This window comes from Triturus cristatus, chromosome 4_1 (assembly GCF_964204655.1).
Source record: "Triturus cristatus chromosome 4_1, aTriCri1.1, whole genome shotgun sequence".
Taxonomy (NCBI): domain Eukaryota; kingdom Metazoa; phylum Chordata; class Amphibia; order Caudata; family Salamandridae; genus Triturus; species Triturus cristatus.
In genome coordinates, this window is record NC_140585.1 from 34,214,150 (window position 1) to 34,234,178 (window position 20,029).

General features: G+C 47.3%; 1 protein-coding gene across 4 annotated transcripts in view; it reads right to left on the reverse strand.

Moving 5' to 3' along the window:
• The window catches only part of SERPING1 (serpin family G member 1), a 142,816-nt gene that overhangs the window by 101,223 nt on the left and 21,564 nt on the right, over positions 1 to 20,029 (reverse strand). For all 4 annotated transcript variants that reach the window (XM_085651408.1, XM_085651409.1, XM_085651411.1 and 1 more), the window contains exon 2: positions 5,100 to 5,173. In XM_085651408.1, coding sequence (XP_085507534.1) covers positions 5,100 to 5,150 — 51 coding nt within the window. In that variant the 5' untranslated portion in view covers positions 5,151 to 5,173. The remainder of the gene's footprint in view (positions 1 to 5,099; positions 5,174 to 20,029) is intronic.

Below are 20,029 nucleotides of genomic sequence, written 5' to 3' on the forward strand. Positions count from 1 at the left end.
GCACTCGGTGCAAGGAGGCAGGAGTACTTTGTAGGAAATGGTGCCAGAGGTTGGTGCTACTTGAAGCCCAGTGCACTTGTTCGGGAAATGCCAACAAGCATATGCACTTGCAAATAAATGCGGTGCACAGGGGTACAGGTATTGCAGCCCCCACGAGGGATTCTGACCTCAAACTTGGTGAGACAGCAGCTTTGACCTTGAGGGACTTGGAAACCCACCTCCTGTGTTGCCGGAGCCCTTGGAGTCCGTAGGAGCTCAAGAGCAGTAGACGGGTCGGTCGTGATTTGGTGCCTGCGGTTGCAGGGGAGTGACTCTTTCACTCCAAGGGAGATGTCTTCGGTTGTCCTTGATGCTCCACAGGCCCTGCACAGAGCCTGTATGGTGCACGGGCATAGATGAGGTTTGAACGGAGTGGGATACGAAGTCGGGCCCAAACGAAGTCCAGAGTGTCCAGACCGTCGAAGTTTAGTGGTTTCTGGTTCAGAATCTTGTCCACGTCGAATCTAGGGTCCTACAGTCAGGTAAGCCCTTTTGTACCCACAGGAGAGGGTTGGACAGATTCAGGGGACCCTCCCAGGGGAGGGTCTGGACAGTGGGAGGTTACTCCCATGTCCTTTGTCCAGTTTCCTGCCAGAGCAGGAGCCAACGGCACCCAGGACTGGTTTGAACTGGACTATGCACAGGGACACCAAATGTGCCCCTCATGCAGACTTTCGGTCACTGGCAAGCGCACCCACCCACCCCTGCTACACTAAATCCTGTCTGGGAGGTGGTCTCTGCTCGAGCTTGGCTCAGCAGCAGGAAAGCAGAAATGTGTCTCTGGTCGGCAGCAACCATCTTGTACTGCCAGGGACTAGAAGGCTCCATTGATGCTTGCTTCCGAGGGCTGGAATCATACCTCGGGGGGGGGGTATGATTCCACAATGTTTGACACCAAACAAGATAGTGTTACATTCAGCCGTTTTAGCGTTGGTCATCACGTGGTTGCATAATGCTGATACACTGACAACCCGGGTGCATCTTATCGCGTCCATCTCCTGGTGCACATTAAATAGGGATTCAAAATAGCCCAGTTACGCTCATGGTCGGAGGTGTAACTAGACCGTCGATAGGAAGGAAAATGGCCGTTGCTGGTGGCAAAACCACGGGCCATCTTGGGAGAAATTATCCAAGTGACAGTATTGGATCCACTAATCCTGGCATGATGCCAGTGACTAGGGAAAACAATGGTGCGGTTGGAAATAAATAATAGAAATTATAGAAACTAAATAAAGAAAAAGAAAAAAAGACTACAAAATCGGTCCTAACGACGATCTAGTTACACCTCCGACTATGAGCGTGACTGGGCTATTTTGAATCCCTATTTAATGTGCACCGGGAGATGGACGCGGTAAGATGCGGTCTGCCCGGGTGCCATTCGATGTTATCAGACAGAGGTGTGCTTTGACGTAAGTAAGTTCTCTAACCGCGTTTTACCTCAACAGCTTTTTCGGACAGTCCGAAGAACGTTTTTGTTCTTAAAACATCTCACATCCATGATATGGGTGGACACAGTAAAGTGCTTGTTTAGGCAGTTTCCTTTTTTCTTTCTGCTCAAAGCTAACTATACGCTCTATATCTCTTTAGGGTATGACTTTAGGGTATGACTACAAGCCCCTCTACCCCTGCAGACCATGAGGCATATTTCTGCCTAAACATAAGTATGTTTTAGGATGTTTGCGAACTATATGTATATATGTTGTATGTCATGTGGTGTTCATTCACGAGTGTTTTTAATTTTTAATTTTGCATTTAACCACGCTTTCTCACAAAGGAGACATCAAATGTGTTTTATTTCGCCACATTGGATATAAGCACTAATTAACTATTATCTCTAAGGACACTTACACCAACTATAGAGGAGCACATTGATCAAAAAATGAATGTGTGTCCTCATGTGACGTAACTCTCACCTGCTCTGTTGGAAATCTGATAAGCAGCTGAATGGGCCAGGAAAGGAAGGCCCAATCACGCAACTCTGGACAAGTGAAAATAACGTTCAGAGGAACGTTTTAAGTGATAGTGCCTATTTTATGTCGGACTTCTAGAACCGGGCCTGCGTACCACCACTCACCCTTTTGGTCACCTTGTATTGTTTAATGATTTTTTAATGATTTCATGATTAGACTTTTTTTTGTAAGATTTTAATCAATCGACTGCAAATAAAGATTGACTAGACTTGCCCTGGCCTGAAATTGCAACAGGCGAGTCCTTGGGCAGCTTCTGACATCCTGCTCACTTCACTCTGTTTCAACACACACACACACAGACACACACGCGCACCCCACGCACCACACAAAACGCACACCACGCACACCAAACACACAAACACACCCCATACACCACACAAAAACACCACACACACACACACACCACATACCACACACACACCATGCTCCACACACACTGGGACACACCTCACACACAGACCAGAAACACACACCACACACACACCACACACAAAACACCACACACAAAACACCAGACACACACACACACACCAGACACACACACCCACACCCACACCACACACCCCACACAATGACACACACACACCACACACACCATGCACACACCACACATATACACCACACATACACAATGCACACACATCACACACATGCACACCACACATACACCACACACACATACATACACCATGCACACACCACACACACACCACACACACACATTCCACACATACCACATAGTACACACCACATACAGACTCGCACACAGGCACACATACGACACACACACACTACATCTCCTGACATTCATCTCACAATTGTATCTCATATGTATCTTTATCAGATCTTCCTTTCACATATTTTCTGGTCTCACCTTCTTCTCATCCTTATCTCAGATATCCTCTTCTCTGTCCCACACACTGCTCTTACCACCCCATTCTCACACACACACACAATCTCTCACACCCTCACTGCTCAATGGAAGGCTCCTTTCAGGAACACCCATGCATGCCTTACCATTCCTCTTTTAAATTCTCATTTCCCTGCATACCCTACTTGCTGCCCTCACACATTTTGCCTCCTGCATAGTGTCCTCTCTCTCTCCCACCATTTCTCATGACACTTTCACTTTTCCCTCTCTCCTGTTTGATATGCTCCATTTCACTGGTGCAAATGTTAAATAATAATTATTGAAAATTAAGCTGGTGAAAGGAGAAATGTGTTCCACAATTTGGCAATATGCACATTCTCGATGCTATCTAAAGAGAAAAGCCCAAGGGGGAGTGTAGACTTAAATAAACGCAGTGATGATTTCAAAGTGAAAAAAAAGATATTTAAGGGAAAATGGCGCACCATGAATGTCCGAGCCTTTTCCAAATGTGTGAGGATATACAGGTTGTATTCTAATATATAACTGTTATTGCACAATTGGGATATTTTTGTTAACATTGGATTATTGGCTTTATGAGAAAACGCGGGAGTGGGTGACGGAGGTTTTATTTTGTTTTCAGATTTGCCTTGAGATTTCTTGAAATAAATGGGGTTCCCTTCGGATGAAGGGGGCACACATATGTGTATTGAAGCCTCATATATAGGAGGATCCCCTTTTTTGATGTAAGTAGCGTAGCCTCTCCCACTTATCCATCCAAAGATTTATAAAACAGAAATATCCTTTCGCTGAAGAACTATCCAAAGGGTCTGTGTACAGAGGATTTTCCAACGACTGGGTTCTAATGAGCACAATGTGTGGGACTTGGAGGACATATCTCAGGTGAGTGGTGATGAGAAAGGGGTGGTTCTACCTGTGAAACTGATATAGGTGAAATGCCCCCGCAGTTAGATATCGGTCCAATATAGGTATAGAACTCCCCAATAAAGGACCTGAACAAACCTAACAGAGAATAGTCCTTTTCCATTGAAAGGCATATTAGCCATATGTCACAGCCCTACGAGCATCGGGCGCATGTATGTAAGCCGTAAGAGTAATGTTTAGAGCTCCTTTTCACGGCCAAGAGAAGCTTCAGAATCAAGACATCAGAGTAAATTGACTATCGATAAACCGGTTTTTGTATACATTACTGGTGGTCAATGTGGACTTTAATGAAAACGAATATATATATGGAACATGTGCTTTACGGATATTAAACGTCATAAATGTATAGAGGACTTAGTTTCAGTGGTGGAGTCACTTTGATATAAATATAGGAAATAAATACACAAAATAAATACAAGAAAAACAAAGTAATGTCTGTGTTTTTTTTATTTACGTTTTTGACAATCATTGTAACTAACAATATTGTTGTATATGTTGTTTTTGAACCATTACAGCCCTAATAGAAGTCCTTATAGGACGAAACGCATTGGCCGGGCTGAGCACGTATATGTATCCGCAAAAAGAAGACAAATAAATCAAGAAGCTTTTCATCACAAACCCCGTGACTCAGTTGCATGATCAATGACAGCTCCTGAGGATTTGGGCTGGGCGGATTATTAATGTTGTGGTCATTAGATTGTGATGCCTTGATCTCATAAATGTTATGAAACCAGTACTTACTTGTAGGAATGTTATTTGCTTAGATAACAGACGTTCCTGTGTTATCTTTTTCAATAAGACCCTTTTCTGTGGCGATTTTTTTGACAACCAGTTGAGCGTCTATTCCAAGGTCACTAAAAAATACGGATAAGTACTAGTGCGACGGTCGGGTAGCCTTCTTGCCCGTTCTCTTTCTTGTTCAAATTGTCTGCGGTTTGTGTTGATTCTTTGTTTTTGTATTGAGAAGTAGTCGTTGCCTACTAGGTCAATGTTTTTGGAGCAGCCCAACCATCACCAAAGTAACTATGGTCTATGAAGGCACACAGGTGCCAACCTCTGTGAAACAATTTTGAATGTACGGTCACTAAGCACTGTCTAATCCCAGACTAGATGGGTTACTCCGACACAGCAATTATATCCTATGGGATTTATATTTCAGCGGACGGGATAGCCGTCACCATTGTGATGGAGTAACCCAACTGCCAAGATCTAGACCAGGTCCCAGGTGTTTTAAATGTTGAGGGCGGTCACTGGACCAGGATGGAAGATGTACTCACCGCCGGACAACACAAGGCTGCCAGGGCCAGGAAGGAAAGCCACATCCTCATCTGGACGTCTTCTGAAGCTATGTCTGAGAGAGAGAGAAAAAGAGTTTGAGGAGGAGAAGGAGTGAGAAAACAAGTATGGGAAAGAGACATAGTGAAACAAGAGGGGGAGACAGATAGAGAGAAAGTGGGGGAGAGAAAGCAAGAGATGTGATAAAAAGAATAGAATAACAGAAATCCACAAAGAGGAGTAGAGAGTAAGTGACGTGAGAAATACATTTGAGGGCAAGACAGAGAGTAAAGTACTGAATCTATAATACAAATGCAGCAGTGGCGGCTCTACTCAGCGGTCTTCCACTTAATTTGAGAACTGGGTGCACTCTCCTAAAGGACTGACTGCCCCAGATCCCCTACAACACAATGATATTTAATAGAATAAAAGGAAGGCGCCCAAATAATTAGTTACCACATGTATTGTTTAGAATAATAAACAGTCCATTAGTAAACTTCATTAGGGGTTGGTCAGATGTGTTTCCATACGGTACATCAATAGACAAGGAGCTTCCGAGCCAAGGAACTTTTCTAAAATACTTTATTCCAAACTCTTTCTGTAGTTGTCCAATACATACAGTTTCACTCCATCTCACAAGAAAACAACCAACACAAATTAAGCACCAGAAAACTAAATGTTCACTATAAAGTGTGGCACAGCAAACCACCAACCAACATATTCAAAATGATGCACAATGCATCACCACCCTCGAGAAACACCACAGTTTCATCAGCACCAGGAAAGAAATGTTCTAAACCCAGCGACAACCTCAGACCAGGGCATTAGTCATGAACGTATCGCCATTAGACACTTAAACAACATACGCACCGCCAACCCTATGACCCAACATAACCACATCTGAAGCAGAACTACGAATCAACACACTTGCTACACCAATACAACTACATTAACAACAGAAACATCTCAAGAACACAAGATCAGCAACAATATCATGAAACCTAAGTAAGCAGCAGCAAAATGATCCCCAGTTCCTGCCGACTCAAGAGACTACATGTGAAGACTGCAGCTACTACAAAATGAACACCTAATGTAACTTGTTTACAAGGAAAAGTATCCAGCGACACAACTTCTGCGGCTGCGCCATTCAATTTACACCAGCCCTAGAAATGCCACACATGAAACATCAATGCCGGGGTCGAAGGGAAGGGCACGGGGTGACATGGGGATAGGGGCCGGGTAATAGTAACGGCACAAAGCAGGTATACACCTATACGTCAAGACACATTGAGATTGGAAACTGTTGAGGGAGCACACTGGGGGGAGGGATAGGGGGGTAGTAGTTTGGTTGGTGGGGAAAGTTGAGGGTAATAGATATCAGAATGTGGAGACTGTTAGCAGTCAGTGAGAGACAGGGCACAGGAACTCGGATAATAACGTAAACTCTAATGGATATGTCGCATAATAATATTGTATGTGAACTAAGAAGAGCAATGTGTTACTGTGAATTGCATGTACCAAATGTGGAGAGGCTGAAGTTATGAAGGAATTTGCAAATAATAAAAACATTTATTAAAAAAAAAAAAAAAAATGAAACATCAATGCCGCCAGAAAAATGAACATCCAACACACTGTTCATCTCTAAAACTACCCACAAGCACAACAGCACAAGGCAATCACCCACCAATATACAAGCAACTCGAAACATTACCCGGGATTGCAGCATGAGCACCAGCAAAACCAACGCCCAACACAATTTCAACACCAGAAAAGTATAAACCAATACAGTTTCAGCATCAGCAAAAAAATACCAACATCAGCCCTGTAGGAAGGTGAATATCTGACTATGGTTACCCCCAAACTTTTTGCCTAGTGTCTAGCTGGTTTTTCGACTTAGTTGGCCTGAGATCCTGCCATTCAGGGTCTCAGGCTGTCTGCTCTCTCTTTAAAATGGACTCCATGTACCCTAGGTACATACCCAATTGGTAAGGATCACCTTATTGGACCCTGTACAGTGTACCCTAGGTGCCCAGGGCATAGGTGTACCCTAGGCCTCCCAGGGGCTGCAGCATGTATTATGCCACCCCTGGCCTGGCCTTCCAATCAGACACAACTGGCTGATCACTCAGCTGGGGCAAGGTCGTGTAATCACCCCTTGCTTAGATATAGTATACCTATATCTACCCTTAAATAGACAATGTGTACCTATCAGCCACTCCTATGGCAGGCCTTAACAATCCTGGAGGCAGAGTGCTTGGTAACATGTGAGATGGTGCTCTAGCATGAGCTGAACCTGTCTGCAGCTTTCGGAACCATGTCCTTATAGCTGTTCTATGATATAGCCTACCATATACTCTTAAAGTGCCTTATAATCTTAAACGGTTATGGTAACTATGGTTTGGCTTTATCAAAGCATGTCGTGTAAGGTGTCTAACACTTTGGAATAATACCCCCATACCATTTCTGGTGATGAGGATATTATTCCTCCCTTCTAGAGGGAGAGACATGTTAAAATCCTACTTTGCTGTTTAACTCTCACCAAAGCCTCAGCATCACAAAATGGATGCTGCTGCCACAGACACGAGTCTGACCTCCTGCAACTGGGAGCCCTCCCAGCTAGGGAGGCCTGGACAATAGGTTTCCTGCTTGGGGAGGTGCTAGCACCTCCCCAGACAGACTTTAGTGTATTGGGGCAGGGAGGGCTGAAAGGAATGAGACATGCCTGGGGCACACAAGGTGCTCCATGCATAGTCCAGTTCAAACCGGTGCTGGGGCACTCCAGCCCCAGCTCTGGCGCGAAACTGGACAAAGGAAAGGGGTTGTAGCCACCCCCCTTCCTGGTCCCACCCATAGGAGGGACCTTGCAGGTAGCCCAGTCCACTAGCCCAGTATATTAGTAGCTAGCTGAGCCCTGCTAAAATAGATTAACCTGAATCTGCAACTTGAACAGAAACTCTGGACCTTCGACATTCGACCTCAGGAAGAAGACTGAAGAAATCTCCCTTGTGGCCAAGGAGTGACCACCCTGGGCAACCAGGCACCATCCAGCGACCGCTGCTTGCTTTGCGACTGAATCCTACAAGGGACGACTGCAGAGACTGACCAGCGCCGAGACTTCCAGACACCTCTGAACCAGATCCACATCTCCAGCGAAGCTGAGACCCGTGGAGGCGACGAGGGACGTGGGACCGGCGACTTGGGAAAAGTGGCTAGTAACTGACTAGCGCAACTTCCGAGGCTCCCTCGAGGCTGTGCTTGGGGAATTGAGAAGCCCCACTCCCGAGCACCATCTGCAACGAAGACCAGCTCCCCACACTTCACGTGTTCTGCGTGGGGCCCTTCTGCACCTGTGTTGCTCGACCTGTTGTCCGGTTGCTGGCCCGTTGGCTAGTCCTCTGCGACGACGAACTTTTACTTTCATCTTGCTGGTCCGGCTCCTCCAGACTGGCACCCGCTCCTCTGTGAAAGAGAAGCACCCCAGACCTTCCTGATCTGCACCAGAAGCAAGTCCTCCATCCTGCGTGGGTTCCGCTTGCCAAGGCTTGTTGGGTCCTGACTCGACTTCGACGCCGCCGACAGCAAGAGCCTTCGTGGGACAGCTCACCTCCTGGTCCTGGTCGTCCTCGACGTCTCCTGGTACCCGTGGCTGCTGCGACAAGCTTCACCTCTTCACCTGCATCTTCACAACATCGCCTGGTTCCTTCCTGGTCCCTTCCCGGCTCCTGGCTGGTGACCTACACTCTGTCCCTTCTGCTTGCAGGTTCCTTCCTTCTTGATCCCCACCTTGGGATCCACCGGACACTCTTCACTGACTGCCTGTCAGCAACTTTCCTTCAGGCATCCATAGAAGTCCACGACGAAACCCGACGCAAGTTCACACCTATGCACCCGCAGCCCGTGGGCTAGGTAACTTGGGTACTTCGGTGCTCACAAGGGTATTGACTATCCTAGGGTCTAGTTTCCGAGTCTCGACTTTCTAGCTATACCAGAAGTGTCCTAAAACTGTTAATTTCTAACTGCTAGTAATTCTATCGACTTTTACGCATTACGCGTGAGTGTTTCCACTCTGCACCTGAATCCCGTGGGCCTCCCACTTCCTAACTTTTGGTAGTATAGTGTAGCCCCAGCGATTCCCTGGGCCTAGGCCTATCCTGTGTTCGTGACAGTGGTCCTTATACCACTTACTTAGTATATGGTTTGCGTGGCCCCTAGGGCCTAACTGTATTACTTACCTGTGTGACTTAATGTATGCTTAAATAAGACTATGTTGTACTTACCTCGAATCTCATAAAGAGTGCTGAGGGTTTGACTAGAATAAATACACTTTATTTTATATATATATCTGTTGTGGTGTCCTTTCATTTGGTATTCAAGGGATTATATATGGTATCACAGCTGGCTTCACATGCCATTCAGAGTTTAGCCTAAGACTGCTCTTGTCCATGCTACCACTAGCATAGCTGGTCTATAAGGTTGACTTTACAACCAATCACCATAAGGGTTGTTTGGACTGATACAAGGTGTACACTAGAACTAGTGACATCATATATCAGGCCAACTTCTCACAAGCCCCAGCAAAACTAATCATTATCGTCCTCATAGTAACTTGGATTCAATGGACCATAAAAGTGCACAGTGCAGAGAAACCTTATACAAGCACAAAAAGATCCTAAAGACAGGTCGCATCCAAATAGCAATGCACAGTAAAAAGAAATAAAATCCAGTCTTAGAGCAACAATTGACAAATGCTGCCCCCGATCAAGACCAGGACCAGGAGACAAAAACCTTAATGAGAGAAACCTTAAACAAGTGCTCCTCGAGGGTCTGCGGTCACCCAAAATGTGTGCATCATTTACATTCCTTCATACCTTTGGTCTCAGTTTTGGGTTTAAAAAGCATAACATTCATCAAAGCATCAATAGCACATGAGTCGAATATGTACACATTAAGGTCCAGGTTGGATTAAGAAGCTAATTAGTTAAAAAAGAAGACCTTAAAATGAGATTGGTTACTTTCTTAACCCCAAGCACATAGTATTAAAATCAAGTGCTGCACCTGCATAGGCCTACACTTCATCACCAAAGAAGCCCTCTACTCTGATCATTGTGAGATATCCATCCCTTATCCAGGGAACATTTTACTAGCACACCATATGGACAAGAGATATCTGGATACTGCGAATCCTATCACGTGGTGGGGATTGTATTTCAGTATTCTAAGGGCCACTAGGGGGTTAGGAATCCATAGGTTCCTGCAGATCTGTACTATCCACTTTTGTCTTAATCTTTTGTATGCTGGACAAAAGAGCACGTGTGCTTCGGTTTCTTCGGCTGTACCACAGGAGGGACTATTCCGATCTATGTCCCTCAACCAGGCACTAGGAAATGTGCGCAGGGCGAGAGAGCCATGCCTGAGCTGCAAATACAACTTCCTGGCTAGTGCTGGCTAGATCTCTTCCAGGAAAATCCTGTAACTATAAGTGTCTTTAATCTGTAAGAAAGTCCTAGTTAAAATACCCTCTGTTGAACCCTTCATTAGAGAGAGAAGTCTAGAAGCCCTGTAGCAATCCACAGGTTTCTACTTGGAAATTGCCTGGGAGGTTGTTAGCGGGTCTTTCCATAGAGAAGCCAGTCCTATACTAGTCAGAGTGTCCCCGAGATGAGAACCCCAAGGTAGCCTTTGGCCCCTGGTATCCCCGGGAGGTCTTCTAATGCTGGTCTATATGGAGTCAGATCTGGGGTTGATCAAACACTCCTGCAAAAGAGGAGAGGTCATAAAACAATAGTCTCCGAAATAGGGGGCAACCCTGGATCAAGTCGGAGCGGAGTCAGGGAAATGCTGCGGAAGAGACACTAAGGGGCAGATTTACAACCCCCTGGCATCATTATTGCACCACTGTCTTGTCACTGTTGGTGACACAGCGGCGGTGTAAAAATGCGGCCAATTTACAACGTGATGCATCTAGGGAGATGCATCACGTTGTAAAGCCCTGCACCACATTAAACCTGCGTCAGGTAGAATGTACGCAGGGTTGGCGTTCCCACGCAGGAAAGACTCAGAAGTGGCGCAGTGAAATCTACAAGATTTAACTGCGCCACTTCTAGACGCCACTGCGTCAAGACCTTACGCCTGCTTGGAGCAGGCGTAAAGAGTGACGCAGCACAATGAGGCTTGGCCTCCCCATGCATTGCTGCAGTTGTGTCCTGCTTGTGACACGACTCCAGCAATACGTGACTTTTGTGCTAACAGATGCGTCAGAATTTCTGACGCATCTGTCAATCCTTGCACCATGGTGCAGCGTATTGTAAATACAAGGGTTTCTCAGGGTGGCGCAGGGAAAGTGACGCATCTCTACAGATGTGTCACTTTCTTGTAAATCTACCCCCTTGTCCCTGATTAATTTCTTTACTGCCAATACAATGCCTTTAACAGACTTATGTCCCCATAGCTCTCCTTCATAAGTAATGGCTCCCACAGACTGAGTTTTGTATATTTCCCTCGGGCGCTAAGTGGCTTAGAGAATGAAGGACTATAGACCTTCTCAGACAATCTGTACTCTGTGCTAGCTTCAATCTCGGTTTCCCTCTGTGAAAGGCCCAGTCCATGTGCTCATTGAGAGTGAGCCCCAAATACTCAAAAAAGGGGGGCCTCTCCAGTGGGATTCCGTTCAACATGGGCTTGGTTCTGTTGTGTAGTTCCTAGGAGTCCCCCAGGACCTGTGCGTTTGGAATGGCCTAAACTGAGGGCTTGGTGTCCCAACTGCTTCCGGACAACCCCACAGTATATGTCAGCCGTTAGACAGCTAGCTCTACAGTGCCACTACCACCCCCCTGGCAACCACTGAGCATGACAACCCTGATTCCTCAGGGATCGTGGTAAACAGTACAGACACTTGTTCTTGCTTTCTCTCAGAAAATACACAGGAAAGTGATTAGGACGTTTCAATAAGTATTTATTGGTCCAGCGACAGTCTTGTGTAAAACATATGTGCTGCGACAATCAGGAGACAGAAGCATATGAAAGATTGCTAGTACCAATGTAGTAAACAGTAGATACATTTCTACCATAGTGCTAATAAGATGAACATAAGCAGTTCAGATAAAAATAGTAGTGCTTGCATATTCCTAAAATGAGTGCTCCAAGTAATTTGCCTAAATGTGCCTAGCCTGGATGTGTAGGTGTATATGTATAAATGTGTGTAGCCAATAAACCCCTAGAGATGAACCAGCCCCCTCACCTGATTGTTGGGACTGAAGGACCCCATCTCTGCTTCGAGGATGACGGCCCGCAAGGAATGTCAGACAGCTGCTTGTCGAAGATTCAGCATGCAGGACCCTCATCTCTGCTTGGAAGGAATTCTCCTCTAATTTGTAGGGAGGAGTGAGGGTCTTTTATACTAAAGTGGTCACTCCAGGGTTTTTTCTAGAATCGATACGTTTTGAAAACAATCATTAATGTTTTGAAAACAATCACCAATGCTTTTCTAAACAGTGCGATCATGCACAGCTGGCTGTTGGACAAGGATGAAAAAGTGGTGACCCTTATACAGAATAATTTTGCCTTGCCGGAAGACATCTTTAAGTGTACATCAGGTCCAGGGATTATGATAGAGTACCGAGAGGCTGGTGTCGAAGAGACAGGAGCAAGCTACTAGTTAAAAGGTCACCTGTTTAGAATCGTTATTGTCGCGTGGCTGGGACAATGTATGTAAAATGGGGTATACAGGACAGGACCATCCTAAAGGACATAACAGTTCTGGTGGAATGTACAGAATTAAAAAACTTTAATTACATCATGGCAACCGTCACCTCAAGACCCCGCTCGATTTTCATAGCAGGAGGGTATCATCGGTGAAGATCAGGGCTGGAATTTTGGTGGAACAAATCTTAGGAGCATCGTTGTCACCGACCCCATTTAGGGTATCCACCAATCCATTGATGGACAAAAAAAATAGGGTTGTAGCCAACACACAGCCCCATCGTACGCCCCTAGTTACCGGAAATGGTTCAGAAAGCTCCCCTACTTTCCTACATCGAAACTGTCTTCTCATGCATCCTCCTAAGGATATTACAGAGTTAGGAGGGAACCCCCATGTTAGTTAGAACAGCCCAGAGTTTGGATCTTGGAACTAGGTCAAAGGCAGATTTTAGGTCTACGAAGATTAGATACAAACTGCCACCCTCCAGCACCACCGTTTTCCAATAGAGGAGTTGGAGGCGGAATACCTGATCAATGGTGGATGTTCGGTTTCTAAAACCTGCTTGTAAAGTGCCAATTTTTGATACCTAAAATTATAACAATGCAGTCCCCAGTTTTGTCTTTGCGGCCTGTCCCAATCCAGCAAACCCTTCGGGTTAGAATAATGTCACTGGCTCTAGTGAGGGGAAAATCTCTGTACCACAGGAACCAATGTAGACAATGGTTTTTGAGGTCTCCATGGGACCCCTTCCTCTTTGTGACTGGCAGCGAACCACTGCCTAAAGTTTCATTTTTCTTTTTTAAATGCATCCCGTTTTCTTTTAAGGAAAACAGGCCGCATTTTTTTAAAACTGCTTTATTTAAAAAGCAGTCCCAGGTCACCATCCCTGGGAGTGCTAGCCATTCCCAATGGGTCGCACATTGGGACCTGCCTCTTGAATATTAATGAAACAGGCAATTTGCGACCCTATTAGGAATCGCAAACAGTGTCTGAGACACTGTTGTAAATTCAATTTTGGGAGTCGCAAATTGAGATTCGCAAAACGACGCAATTTCCGAGTCGCAAAATGGAAGGGTCGGACATTTGGCCCCAAGTTCCAATGTCCCCTCGGAGCGGTTCGGTTGAAGACAGAGGCCCAGGTTGAGATGCAGGTGGATATGGGGCATAGAATGCTGGAGGCGGAGGCTTGAAGTACTAGTCACCAGGACCGCACTGTAACATCCACTAATGGAGGCTCCCGAGCAAGGGGGGGGGACTCAAGCGGAAGTCCAATGGTAGGGCAGATCCAAGAGTAGAGCGCAGGGAAGGAGGGGGGTCAGTCAACCCCAATCAGCTCCAGAGGCTGTAGGCCCGGTGTGCCCGCCCTTTGGACAGGCGCACCACTCTGCAAAATCCCGAGGGCTGGCCTCTGGGTCCCTACCACAAGGAGAAGGAGCGTCTCTCACCAGATTCTGTGGCAGAACTCCGCCACAAGGCTGTTGCTCTGTGCACCAGACTGCCTCACTGGCCTCTGCAGTTGCCGGCGGTCATCGTCCACCAATAGCAGCTCCACCTACACAACTCTGCAGGATCAGGACCGCGGCCCAGCGCAGATAGCAGCAGCAGAGACACACTACCCGGTTTGCCCGGCTCAATATGTCCAAAGTCGGCATGCTGCAATACAGAGGGGGCAGGCCGGAATCCTTCTGCAGCTCTCCCAAAGCCACAGGCTCAGCCAGGAATTGGATCCACCCAGTGTGCCTCAAGAACTCACTCGCACGTACCTTTAAAGCACCAGGGGGGAATCGTGACAGATACCTTCACTCCACCAACTAATCAACTAATCACAAATACAGCATCAGCACTAGCACAAATAATCACAAATACATCAGCACCAGCAAAACTAATCACATATACAGCATCCGCAAAATAATCACAGATACAGCATCAGCACCAGCAAAACTAATCACCAATATCAGCACAAGCAAAACTAATCACAGATACAGCATCCGCAAAATAATCACAGATACAGCATCAGCAAAACTAGTCACAGATACAGCATCCGCAAGACTAATCAACAATATCAGCACAAGCAAAACTAATCAGAGATACAGCATCCGCCAGGCGCGGTGTGTCCATTGGGGCGTGGGGGCGTAGCACCCCCGCCCGTGCCTGCGCCCGCTGCTCCCTCCTCTGTGAATGTCCGCAGCTCCCTCCTCTGTGAATGTCAATCAGCATGACGTCGGACCGTGGGCGGTCCGGCGTCATGTTGACTGACATCATTGTCAGACGCCTTTGGAAAAGGCAGCACAAGTGCGCATGAGTGGGCATGGAGCTTAATTTTTTACTCCGTGCCCAGTCATGCGTACTTGTGTTTTTGCTGCCTTGCGCATGCCCATTAGGAGCCCCTCGGTCTCTTAATGGGCAGGCGGCGGACGAGGAGTAGGCTGTGCCGTCAGCCAATCCTGGCGCTGCTGCAGCGCCAGGATTGGCTGAGGGCCGGGTTGCCAGTCACTTGCGTCACGTGGACGTGGTGTTCCGGACCGTTTGAAGGGGCAGAGAGGCGCCAACGCGGGCCAGGAGAAGAGGCGGTCACCGGTCAGGTAAGTGTTTTTTAATTTTAGGGTGGTTTGGCTGGGTTGGGGTTGGTCAGGTTTGGCCAGGTTTGGCTGGATAATCTGGCCGGGTTGGCGCCTCTGCAGTGCTGGGCTTGCTTGCAGTTTTGCTTGTACTAGTAATGTCGGCCTCCATGTTTAAGACTGTCTTTGCTCTGCATTGCTGCCAGGGCCTAAGTTCGATCTTGGCAGAGGGCCTTTTGCCTCTTGGGCTGCCATAGCTCTCCGGTGTTTCTTCACTTATCAATGTCGCCTTGGATGTCTTTGGTAATTGGTTTACTCCTGGGCTCCTACCGCTTCATGTTTTTTTAGCCGGCACACCTTCAATGGAGACAGTGCTCCAGTCCCTTCTGGCAATTAGGCATTCCGTGCTCCTCTAGTTTTTGAAAACTAAGCTGGCTAGTGTGTACCTCGTGACTCTTCCAGTGCTCCATTACCTGGATTTCTATCACCTGTCCTGAACAATATCCCTGTTTTTTTGTACCTTGATGGAGTTCTAGGGAAGTACTCGTACTGTTCCTACCCAGGGACTACAGTGGGGTGTTGAGCAAGCAGTAGAGTAGCAAGGATGCCATAGGCTCAAGTGTAAGCAGGGGAAATGGCCCCTTTGCTGTTGGAGCGATTAAATCCAGCAATTACTAGGGTTTAATGGCCCTTTCAATTCCCTAGTGCGACTGCACCTGCTGCACCCATGCAAGGTGACATTGAAAGGGATGGAGCAGAGCAGTCGATTCTCAGGTCTGCTTCATTCCCCTGCTGGCCACGGTTCCCTTTCCTTGTTTTTGGCATTTATTCTTTACACTCTCCATCCCCTCAATCTACACCATAACAATATAATTTCAAGAACTGCCCAATTTCTTACACTCTGTGTAGTATTTGAATAATGTCTGCATACTCACCATCACGCTGTGTTTGACAGAGCAGGGTCCATTCAGGCCCTGTGCTGTCAATCATATTCGCACTATTGTGTGCATTTGTGCAAACACAGTCATCATGACAGTACCCTGGCAGTGCCAATTAAAAAATCCATGGTAAATATCCTCGACAATGCACCATTTGCACACTATTTTTACCCCCCAAAATTGGGGGGGTTCTACCTTATGACGGTCGGGCTTGCTCGCCGTGCGAGCACACCAACAGCCACTCATCCCAAACCTTTACGCCCCACTAATTTCAAATGTCACCAGCCGCCCCTGGCATCCGCAAAACTAATCACAGCTACACCATCCGCAAAACTACTCACAGATACAGCACCAGCAAAACTAATCACAAATACCACAGCAGCACCAGCAAAACTAATTACAAAAACAATGTGAGAAGCCAGGTCAGTATATGGTGCTCACTTATGTAAGTGTACCACCCTGCACTAACCCGGCCGACCCTTATGGTAATTTTAGGGGGTTTAGATAACCATAGAAAGCTCTCTAACTGTTAGCTGTGGAGAGAAGTCTTCAGGCTTAATCTAGGAGGAGGCCAAAGCAGCTCGGTTCACCAGTATCCAATCGTTTAGTGTGGACTAAATGAAAAAGACCCACACAGTATACTTATAAAAATAACTATTTATTACCATTACTCACTAACACGTTACAGTATCTCCTACCCGGAGATATTCACAATGCACACAATACTTTGGACATAGAACAGCAGTTAGCACCAATACACAGTGGTCCCCAAAGGGGAGACAGACTATATCAAATACGTTGGAGATGACCCATGACTTAAGTCGAGACTGGACCCAGGAGATGTAGAAGAGTCGGGGACCCAAGGAACCACCCCAAGTGAGAGTTGAGGAACCCCCCCCCCAACGGTTAGGTGAAAGGGAATACTTGACCATACACTCAATACTGTTCAGCGGGTACGTCGTGGTTGCAGTCTTACCACTGAAGGACGAAAGAGTCTGTTGGAACTCAGAAGAGAGTTCAGAGCGAAGAGTACCTGAAAGCAGACAGGACAGAGTCTATGCCAATCCGGGACGTTTCGGAAGCACGGACGACGAAGGCCACTCGAGTTCAGGAAGACAAGTTAAGTGAAGAGGCTTTAAACTTGGGGACACCGAAGCTGTAGCTCTGCCTGAGCCACCGGGATCAACAGAGTCGGTCTATCCAACCAACCACGTCGGCATGGGTCAGTTATAACGGGTACAGACTTGTCAACAGAACCTCTTGATGGGTATGACTTGGTTTAACACAAGTTGGTCGGGGTAACCGTTGCGGTCACCGGGTGATTGAAGTGATGCAGCGACACGGTGCACTGGGGTTCAGTTCCAAGGCGCACTACGAGGGATGCTGGCCTCAACTCGACGAGAGCACAGCTCAGGCCTCGAGGGGAATGCAGAACCACCACCTGTGTTGCAGAGCCTTGTGGAGTCTGTGGGAGCCCAGGTTCGGCAAACCAGTCGATCTTGTTGCGGTGCCTGCAGATGCAGGGGAGTGACTCCTTTAGTCCAAGGGTGATTCCTTTGGATGTCTTTAGAGGTCCACAGGCCCAGGACGGAACACAGACACTGAGGTTGCAGCGACCTTGCAGGACGACGAGGTAAGGAGTCGACAGTCTTCTCCGTTGCAGTGTTCGTCCGGAAGCAGCAGCACAATGCATTCAGTTCGGCACGGTCAGCACGACTCGGCCAAGATGTTCAAATGGTCAAAGAAGACGTAGATTTGAATCTGAATCGAATCCCACGACGAATCTAGGGACCCACCCACAGGTAAGCCCTGAAGTACCCTAAGGTTAGGGTTGGGACGATTCAGGGGTCCCCCCCAGAGGAGGAGTCGGACAGTGGGGAGGATACACCCCTGTCCTTTGTTCAGCTTTGTACCAGAGCGGGGAGCCAATGGCTCCCTGATCTGGTTTGAACTGGAGTATGCAAGGACGGCACCAAATGAGCCCTTCTAGCAGACTAGGTGGCGCTGGCAAGCGCTCCTGCCGGAAAACAGCGCTTACATTGCATGCGGTACAACGCATGCGATTACAACGCAGTCGTTACAATGACCGTGTTGTTACAATGCGAACCATTACAACGCATGTCATTTCAACGACTTGCTGTAGGGGGCGCGCTAAACTAAGGAATAGTATAATTTACTATTCCAACACCTTCCCTACTGTTGCTCACACCGGAGTTGGAATAGTAAAATATACTATTCTTAAGTCCAGCACGCCCCCTACAGCAAGTCGTTGAAATGACTTGTGTTGTAATGGTTCAGATTGTATTCGTAATCGTATGTGCTGTACCGCATGCGATGTAATGACATTTTTGTTCCTGCTCCAGCCCAATACACTAAGTCCTGTTTGGGAGGTGACCACACCTCCCTGCAACAGGAAACCTATTTCCCTGCTCTGACTTGGCCCAGAAGCAGGAGGGCAGAATCGTGTCTGTGGTCAGCAGCAGCCCTAGTTTGCTGTCGGCCTCAGTTAGATTGGTCCCGGGAGCATGGAGGGCCTCCCGGAGGGGCCCTACAGTGGATGGAATCATACCTCCAACACCTGATACGGTGTTGGGGTATGATTCCAACAAGTTTGATACCAAACATGCCCAGGTTAGTTCCAGTCAGTTTAGAGATGGTCATCGCATAATGACGTGATGCCCCTCTATATGTTAATGGCTGATACACTTACAACCCAGGAGAATGGACTCCGTAGGATGTAGGGGGTGTCCTGCTCATGCAGGTGCACCCTCACTCTTAGAACTGAGCACCCTGCCTTTGGGACTGGAATGCCTGCTAGAGGGGTGACTGATGGGTCTCAAGTGCAGAGAGCGGGAGATATAAGAACACATATAAGGCGATGCGAGACTGAATAATAACACTCACAGTCAAGACAACAAACCAGGTCACATCATGGCTTTTAGGATGGACATTAAAGACCATCTCTTTCACCACCTACGCACCATGGCCTCGCCAAAAGCTTTCTGTTGAGTGGCGGCAACCTGGCCATTACCTTACAGAGGGTAAGATCACACACACACCGCATGCTGCATCGTACTTGGTCCTTAAGCCCCAGATCACCACAACTTCAGCTGGAGCAAGGCGGAGGACACATTCACACCAACCAAGAGCAGTGCAAGATGCCAGATAGGATTCTGAGGAAGGCCCGGGCCAGACCCCACCTGAACAAAGTTCATCTACTTAGCCTGCCCCAGTGCAGGCTATGGCAAGTGAACCGAAACACCTCAAAGTGTGGATTGCACAACCCCCAACGCCCACCACTAACAGGAGGACTTTGCCACATTGGAATGGTTAACAACTTGAGCCATCCAAAAACTAGACTTTCTAAACAACCTACTGAGAGAGTGAGAAACTAAGCAGCAAACTCTGAGGGGATAGGAATGGCTTCATGGCGGCAATGGAAGGGGCAAGAAGGGAACACTAGAGCATCAAGACTGAAAAAACAACACATGTCGTAATAGAAAGTCTAAAATGGCCAAAGAGGCAGGTCACGTACCAGACGTCCTCAAATTCAGTACATCACCCAGGACCATAGTATCCCTGTTGTGAGCCAGACAGGAAAGCAACATCAATCCCACTGGGGCTAAAGAGGACAACACAGAACCAAAACCTGAGACCAGATGCAGCTGTAACTGGCCCATCTCACCCTCCCCTCCCAATCCCAATGATATTACAAACCAACCTTCGGGGTAACACGA